This window comes from Clytia hemisphaerica, unplaced genomic scaffold (assembly GCF_902728285.1).
Source record: "Clytia hemisphaerica strain Z4C2 unplaced genomic scaffold, Clytia hemisphaerica genome assembly, whole genome shotgun sequence".
Classification (NCBI taxonomy): domain Eukaryota; kingdom Metazoa; phylum Cnidaria; class Hydrozoa; order Leptothecata; family Clytiidae; genus Clytia; species Clytia hemisphaerica.
The window spans coordinates 2,478,857-2,487,985 of record NW_027103334.1 but is presented as its reverse complement, the minus strand read 5'-3'; the positions used below and the strand labels follow the sequence as shown (position 1 = coordinate 2,487,985).

Below are 9,129 nucleotides of genomic sequence, written 5' to 3'. Positions count from 1 at the left end.
CTAAACAGCCTATGAAAGTTACAAAGACTGATTATGCACTTTTTAAGCCGAATCAAATCTTGAAGAAAATTAAACCGTGATATATCTACTTAAACCTGTTTGGACTGTGACCCTGTAATTCGATATTTGAATTACCTGATTGTATTTTCGAAAAAGGTGGCCCAGCTGCTTTTACGCATTGATAAGTCACCGGTGCTTTGCTTGAGCGACAATTAAAGGACGGGTTTCCACCAAAGATTTTCAATTTAGCGCAACTATTGTAAACACCTCCATTGCCAACAAGCATCGAGACTTGTAGAGAATAGAAACCATCTTCTAGATTTGTTGGAATTCCGATTGTTGTGTCGAACCTCTCATCATCTTCAGGAACTACAAAGGGAAACACAATGTCACGTATTGAATGAGATCATTAAAAGATTAATTACGTCCTGATAAGATAACGTAAATATAAAATTTTTGCTAAGAAGCCTGAATAATGAGTTTTCACGAAAATGATTAAGCTTCTGCTCATCTTAAAATAAATGTCAGCTAGTAGCTTCCTCTTCTCAACTAAGATAATAACGTGAAACAAGTCTCCTGTGATATCTCCTGCTCTTAGCGACATGTTGACAAATTGTGGAAGGGATAAATTGAAGGAGCAAAGTGGTGATCGGGGTGGGAAAATATTTTCATTGGTTGGATTTCTTGGGGATTCTGAAAGCTTACAGTTATTATCAAAGTTGTCAACATTTCCAGTGGGAATGGGAAGGTGCCGCCGGGTTTGATTCTAGTTAGGACTATAAGAACTGATTGATAGCTCTAGAGATCACAAAATACACATAGTTTAAGTCCCATGTACCTGCTTGATATTCACACCCAGGTCTTGCGTTGCACGGATGAAAACAACTTCCTGTACGTGTTCTGCCAGGTCTCTCATCATGTCCATAACAAGCAAATTTCATGACATTGTTTTTATAACTTTGAACATTTTTTCTTTCATTCCAAGGTACTAAAGCAATGCGTGCAAAACCACCGCCATGGTTGTTCGAAACCCATCCCACTTTCAACCGATCGCCCGCTTCAACTTCGGTGACGTAAACTGAAGGAGAACGATTTTGAAATGGTGTTGTGTATTAGAGTGGATAAACAAGTCAATAATTGGTAAGAACGTAATTACTTTCGAATATATTCGATTATGAGCTAATGATAAAAGATATACTGCCAACATTAGCGAGTTTATGTATTTGCACTTTTGAGGACGGTAAAGTGACTGAAGCGATTTGGAAAAACCCTCAGTTCTCTGACCCGCAAAATTGAGGACGGTAAAAGTGCTGATTAACCGCCGTCCTCATTTCGTCAGGATCTAGTTAAGTTAGAACCTTACCGTCTCCGACACTGAAAAGCAGTATCATAGCCCCTACGACAGGCGTAATGGTCATATAAAGTTTGTGTCAAAAAGGTAATTTCCAGCAAAATTATAAAATAAGAATTGAATTGCTGTGCTGTAGCCAGAGTATCAGACGTGAGATATAACCTTCCTTTAACGAGTTATCATTACACTTATTAAATAGTACCGACGTCTGATTTTCAACCACGCCGTTTTGGCGCGCTTCCAATCAGATTTCGGTAATGTTTCTTGTCAATCATGAGAATTTTCGCCTTCTTATCGTTTATTATTACTCTGAATAGTTTGAACTTGGTCATTGAGACATGGACCATTGCTATTAGCGTCATAAACATTAACATGGTTTGAGTGTTTTTGAAGGGCTGATTTGAAATATCTTACTTGAAGCACTTTCACTTTCACATTGTGCGCTCGTTACTCCACCACGATTCACACGTGCGTTGAACGATCTGAAAAATAAATCCAAGCTTAGGCGTAGCGAGATACCATGCAAAATTTATGGATGAGAGCGGTTTTTACGACACTGTAATTATTGTCTTTGTTTTATCAAAAGATATTGAATATGGCATAAACGTCTGCACTCCCTCATAAATTTTGCAGGGTATCTCGCTACGTCTACGTCAAGAGCTTTATAATAATACACTATTCATTCATAATGCATGTTATACGGCAATATAAGGTGTAACTTACTAAAAGAACTTACTAGAATTTCGGAAAAAAAGAAAGGAGATTCTTTACTCATGGAAATTGGGACAATCATCTCTGCTAATTTTTTAGCTTTTTTAATTCAGACTCTCCCACTCGATGCAATCGATAACTTTTCCCAATCGATCGATTGATTGATTGATCATCAATTGGCTATCGATTATGTTAATCGATGAATTGATAGGCAATCGAGTCTCCCTTAAAATCCTTAAAAATCCCCCCTGATAAAGTCTGGCATTTTTCCCCGATAAGGCATATAATAATGCAATAATTGTTACGGGTTAATGTCAGTTTGTATTAACCGGAAGTCTTTGTTTTGATTTTTCCTTAGCACAGCTCAGTTACCTAAAATTTGAGAGGTTGGACTTAGCTAGGTTGGTGGGAGACCACAAAGCAGATGAAATAGACATTTGATTCTTCCAGGTAGAGCAAAAGAAGGAACTTTGGAAAACATTTCCCCAAAAATGGGCTATCCGAGAAAAGATTTGTGCCCCCTATATTAAGGAGGCCTTTTTGGGAAAGGTGTCCCCCTGGCTTCTTCTTTCAATTTTTCAGGACCCCCTTGTATTTTTTATTCATTATTTGGACCACACTGGACTTTCGACCTCGTTTTACTGATCACCCTGGATTCTTAACCTCATTTTACTGACCATCCTGGATTTTTAACCTCATTTACTGACCACCCTGGATTTTCCACTTTATTTTACTGACCACTCTGGATTTTTACACTTGAAAAACCAGACTTACAGATTTTTACAGACCACTTTTTGGACACCTCTTCAACATAGGGGGTACAGACTACTCTCGGGTACCTAATAGCCGGGGGTGGCCCGCTAATTAATTTTTCGAAAATTTTCCACCCTGGACATTCTTATTCCAACCCCCTGCTTATTGATTTTCGGGAATTTTTTTCCAACCCACCTGCTTATTCCAAACCCCCCGCTATTAGGTACCCGAGAGTATTTCTGGAATAGCCCAATCAATAGGCAACAAGATGGGGTTAGAATAGGATTGATTGATCTGCAGGTATTTTGGAACGAAAAAAAGGCTACACTTATTTATACAAAAGCAATACCACTTGGCCACCTGGTCCGCTCGTAAACGCGGCCCAATAAATTTTAAAAACATTCTCACGAATTGATAAACGGGTGGTTGGAATGAGATTGTCCTGGGCGGGTAGCAAAGGGTGCGGGCGCTTATTGGGTACCCGTTAGTAATTCCAGAGAAATCTATCCATTAAAAATGGTGATAAGAAAAAGAATTTAGCTAGGGTGACAAAAATATTACTTAAAACACGCTCTTACGGTGGACATGTCATCCAAGATAGAGAGAAAATAATTTTGACCCATGAACTTTTCTCGATAGCATGTTTTATGAGTCTTTAAAATGTGCTTCTAACTGTATGTTTTCCTAACTAACTATGATATGATATCTATCTTTTATACTACGTTGAGAGACCTTGAGATCAGCCGAAACTTGATATGGATCATGTAATGCTCTTTTAATTTGACTAGACTAGACTATAGTCTATTTCGGTCGCAAAAAGAAGGAAATAAACCCGGGATACAGTTGACGTTGGTAAAATTAAAGTAAAAAACATCGATGATTGTTATTTGAATAAAAATAAGTCCACTTGAATCCATCAAGGTACTAATTCAACCTTAAAACCAGTGATAACATAAAGCGTGTACTTTGGTGGCAATGAACGTAAAAAATTGTTTTTCAAATCTACTTACGGTGGGCATGTCATCCAAGAATGAGCGAAAATCAGTTCTGGTAAACATAAAACTAATAACGTGATGAAACTCAAAGTCATCTTCATGTTGATTTCTTCCCTGTGTACCGGCGCACGGTCAACATTCAATGCAGTGATCTTTTTATGCTTTTTATATCATTAGATTTACACTAATTTGCCGATTTAATTGTTTCAGTGGTTATCTTGACGTCATTTAATGTGGTTGCCAAATGACGTTTTCTTCATTTGCGGTATATGTACTCTACGTACGTTTTCTTACGTTGAACGGAAGTCTCAGCTTCCCGTATTGCACTGCCAGTCATTTAGTAAACTATACCAGACGTTACCCGCGTTTTTTCTACGCAATTATGGAAAGGAAAAATCCCGTTTTTTTGTGAGGTGCACTGCCAGTCATTTCGGAAAAGGAAGTCGAATATCGAATTGAGGTTTTTTGTGTTCCCATGTTTTGGATTAACTGCTATAAGCATTACCTAATGCAGCAAGCATAGCGATAGCATAGCGATAGCATAGCGATAGCATAGCGATAGCATAGCGATAGCATAGCGATAGCATAGCGATAGCATAGCGATAGCATAGCGATAGCATAGCGATAGCATAGCGATAGCATAGCGATAGCATAGCGATAGCATAGCGATAGCATAGCGATAGCATAGCGATAGCATAGCGATAGCATACTTTCAAATAGCGTTTAGTTGACATGTGTACTTTTTTTTCAAATGATAATTTGGCTTGAAAGTCAAGAAATGTATTAAACTACAAGCTACCGGAACTTTTAATTCTTGCGAAAACATTTACCTGGGTCAGAACTGACAATTCGTTTCAAATTGCAATTCAAGCCATATAAAATTGTGAGCTCAATTATTTGGACAGTGTCAATTTTTGTTTTATCTTCCATGCCCAGTTCCACCCCAAGAATATATTTTTTTTTCTAAACAACTTTCCGTAAAAATTCGGAATAGTGAAGCAACTTTATTTAGAACACAAGATTTCTCAACATTGAACCCATATTTTTACACCACCCTGGTACTTTTCTTTATTGCTTAAAACTCCCCAGAAAATCTTTTAGAGCACATAAAAGTTTTTATCAATTATGTCACCGTTTAGCTGACAGGTTTCATGTTCAAGATGACGTCGCCGAGTTGAAAGTAGGGAACATCTGTTCCAAATTTTGTATAAAAGGCACATCTAGTTCATAACTTCGGAGGTTGGTGTAACGTGCCCCCCCCCCCATGGTAATATAAAAATCAAAAGAAGCCTTATCGACTTATTCCAAAGCGTCGGTATTAAACGAGCACACGACCGCTAACTAGTTCAAATTCTATCAAAAGTTATTGAGGTTTGAAAAAACACTGCCAGCTAATTTGAAATAGACTTTAGTTTTAACAAGATTGGAGGGACGTTCCTGGTTTAAAATTCAGCTTTAACGGTAAAATAATAAATTCTTAAGGTTAAAGTTATTTTTTTTTTGTATTTTGTTCAAATTAAGAATCGCTACTTTACTAAAATGTGTTGGGCATATCCCACTACACACAAATAAGATAATATAATGAAAAATTGGAAAATTCTGAAAGCTGCAGTAGACACTCCAGTTATTTGAAATCAACTGGGAAAAACGACCTTGCTGGAAATTTCAGTTTTTCAGGGTTAATTTGAACTCCGTGATTAGAAATAAATCTCCACTTCCCTCGGAACTTCGAATAACCGGAAGTCTACTGTAGTGCTAGTTATATGTTTAAATTATGATACAACTGTTGTCGTACTAATACAAGTCCATGATTAAATTTTATACATAATGATATTTAGAAAGACAGTAGAATCTCTATAACTCGAACACGCATAGATTTAAGTCAAAGAAATTTCAGAGTAAGGCTTAAAAGGTCAACTGAAGGGACCATAAAACTTGTTCGAGTTAAGGAAACTTTTGAGTTATAGAGGTTCGAGTTAAAGAGACCCCGCTGTACGTTGATTCTTCAATAAATGCCATTGTCACGATATCGAGGGTTCCAGTTTATTTTTTTTAACGACCAAGCCAACCTTTTCTGCTTCTTCTACGCCTTCTGCTTCTCCCGCTCCTTCGACTACTTCTTCTCCTGCTTCTTCTGCTTCTGCTTCTTCTGCTTCTGCTCCTTCTGCTTCTGCTTCTTCTACTTCGACGACGTCGGCTCGATCGACTTGTTCTGCCTCTTCCGTAAGCTCTTCTGTTTCCTCTGCTTCTCCCCATTGCTGTGTTTCCTCCTCCTCGACCACCTCTTCCTTTTCCCATTGAACCAGATGATGATCCTCTTTCATTAGGTAGCACATTGGAGACTAGCGAAAGCAAATTTTCTCCTACTGCCTGGTAACCACCTTCATTTCCACCTGGTTATAATGAAAACAATGATATATGTTATTTTAAGTGGCTCAGTCCTTTTAGACCATTCTGGTATCGTCTTTCGTCTTTCTCAAGGACAACTTTAGGAATTAAATGAATAAGAAAATCGAAGTAATTTTTTACGACAGTTATATCAACAAAAACAGAAAAAGTTGAATAAAGGTAGAGTTACTCAAATGCATATTATACCCAAAGCATGATTTTCATTTCCACCTGAAATTTCATTTCCGTTTTCACCTGGAACTAAATTTCCGTTTCCACTTGGAACTTCATTCCCGTTTCCACCGGGAAATAGATTTTCATTTTCAACCGGAGCTGGATTTTCGTCGCCAGGAGTATCTGAATAAAAAGGAATCAAAATAAATTATAATTAAAGCAAATGGTTGAGATGTATTGCACTCTTTTTGTTAAAAGAATCAGTAAATTATTGATAATACTAGGCTGTTTCTTCTTAGTTTGACATTTTGAGCCTAAAATTGTTCCTATCCTGTTCTTATTCTTAAGTTAAAACTGAGGTATTTACCCATAATTTGCTTAAAATTAGCTTTTCTATGCTAAACATGGTCCACTAATTGTTCTTATTTTTTTGTCATTTTTGAGCCTCGTTGTTCTTTGTTATTGTAAATTGTTCTTATAAAAAGAGAATATAGCCTGGAAGCTTGTCGATTTTTGCTGAATTCTCTTTTCGAAAACTTTTTAATGTTAGATTTGGCATAAGGGTTTTTTCTGTGCTTGTATTTTGATTGATCTGGAGAAAAAATACATCAAGAAACAGAGGTAGTAAGAAAGCATCAGGTATAGGTGTATTTCTCAGGTTTATTGACCTCTATGAAATATATATTGATTGAAAAGATGAATAGTACCTAGAACTGGATTTCCATTTTCAATTCCATAACCAAAATTTCCATCGTCACCTAGAATTTATAGAAAATTATATAGTTTCTGGACTTTGGAAAACGTTAAAAGACCCAAAATGATCAATATTTATTTTGAGCTTGACTATTGTACTCACTTTTGATAAGCTTGTTGGAGACATGAGCGCGTTGGTCATATTTAGCACCACGTCGTCCATACGCTGAACCACCTGTATAAAAAAGTTTTATTTATTTTTGTTATGTTTCCGGTTCGAATTTTCAAATTTTCGCTTTTACAAGTTTTGACTGACTGAGTGAATGGACAGAAGAGCTTTCGGGTCATCTATGATACTGTTCGCAAACTTACTTAAAGTTAAGTTATAAGGATTTGACAAGAAACAAGAAACCATTTCTTACCCAGTACAACTGATGCTGCAAGGCCCAAAACCAGAAAGATTGTTAACGTCCTCATCGTTTTAATCTGATGAAAGACATACCTCTAATAATGAAATCTGGAGTCTTTATATTGTCTCTATGCGGAAAGATATTTACTTTTTCCGTATTATGCTATTTCCCGTTTCTTAAGGGAAATTTATTACAAGTGACTGCCTGGAAGTGGCTTTAAGCACCATAAAGATTTTACATGTACTAAATGGTTCTTAAGGAAAGCTTTCTGAAATGTCATATTCTCCAAGAGAAGTTCATGGTGTCCATAGGTTGATTATTTGATATTAATTTGGGAGAGTACCCCGTGAGAAAGCAAAACGTCATAACGTTAATGAAATATCATTGTGGCTCCATTCTTCTTTTCTGTGCGGAATTTTTTTTGGAAGGAGCCCAAAAGCCACCTTGTCCAGCTGTTCTTTTTTCCGTATAATAAATTTTTCCTGTTAAAAATTTAAAACGTTTCCAAGTATTTCTTGTTTCATTTCTAAAACAACATTTGGCAAGTGTTTAGCCGCGTAGTCTACTGTAATTTTTCCAATTTGACGTGTGGCAATAATTAGTGAAATTATGTGAAAATTTAGAGAATTTGAGTAATTGCAATATTTTGGCGTTAAAAGTACGTGTTCGTGAAAATAAATTGGCCGTGCTAAATAAGAGATCGATCTTTATTGAGCCAACTTCATCATGAATCTGAGACTAACTAAATTAATCTTATCGGTAAAATTTGAATTTGTAGTTATACACGTAACTGGCAGCTTCATTCTTTCTTGATCAACGATGTCATCTAAGCCAATTAATTTCATCAATAACCAAGTCATTCTTTTTTTTTTGCGAAAGTATTACTTCCAGTCTGTTTTCAGCCGGTTTTTATGTCCATGGATTAATTACACGCAATGATTAAAAGAAAATTAAAGTTAAAAAAAAATTGATTCATTTGATAATAATTCCACCCACAATTATATTTTCAACGAACACAAATTATCAATAGTTATTCAAAAGTAATTTTACTGACAGCCAATTTGAAAAATGCTTTATAGTTACTTGAAATTTTCAGCCTAACGGGTCTAAGAAATGACGACGTGATTGAATTTTTGAGTACAGGAAAGAAAATTTTTTCTGGAAATTGAGAATAGGATAGGGGTAAAACACGTTAATTTTAAACAAATTGCTTTTGAGTAAATGAAAAAATATCAAAAGGGAAAAATTTCAGAAGCAGTTTTCCGCAATCCAATTTTTGATTATTGTTTTTAATGAATTTTGTCATATACAGTAGGGTAGGTCAAAATTTTCTGTTTTATTAAACATTTAAAAAATAGAAAAAATTGACACCTGTAAATTTTTCCGCTTTTTAGTACTTTCCAAAAATGTATGACATGCGCTTTGACTAAGGGAGTGGTCAGAAAGTATCTACTAGGGGGGAGTGGAGGATATTTCAAAAAATCAAAAAAACCCTCAAAGGGTTAAAAAAATTCGCTACATAATAAACAATAATATGAAATACGAATAAGGTCGGTCGTTAGGCCGAAAAATTTTCAAATCTTCAAATGTGAAACCATGAAATTTAACCTCCTTAGTTATCTCTTGAGTTGTCCAAAAATATTTCGCACCCCCC

At 36.0% G+C, this 9,129-nt stretch overlaps 2 protein-coding genes across 2 annotated transcripts; both read right to left on the bottom strand.

Annotated features, from left to right (window-relative positions):
- Positions 1-95: 95 nt before the first annotated feature.
- On the bottom strand, positions 96-3,928 carry LOC136816311 (uncharacterized; the record flags this gene model as incomplete). The annotated part of the gene is made up of 4 exons (XM_067072640.1): positions 3,826-3,928; positions 1,766-1,833; positions 839-1,078; positions 96-369 (listed from the first exon to the last, which is right to left on the bottom strand). Coding segments are annotated over exons 1-4 (668 nt in total), but the record flags the coding sequence as incomplete, so codon positions are not given.
- A 1,365-nt stretch (positions 3,929-5,293) lies between these two features.
- Positions 5,294-7,561, bottom strand: LOC136817418 (uncharacterized protein DDB_G0287625-like). The gene is made up of 5 exons (XM_067073756.1): positions 7,488-7,561; positions 7,229-7,300; positions 7,080-7,130; positions 6,406-6,555; positions 5,294-6,203 (listed from the first exon to the last, which is right to left on the bottom strand). Exons 1-5 carry the CDS (start codon positions 7,540-7,542, stop codon positions 5,863-5,865), a joined length of 669 nt encoding a protein of 222 aa, XP_066929857.1. The 5' UTR covers positions 7,543-7,561; the 3' UTR covers positions 5,294-5,862.
- Positions 7,562-9,129: the final 1,568 nt, after the last annotated feature.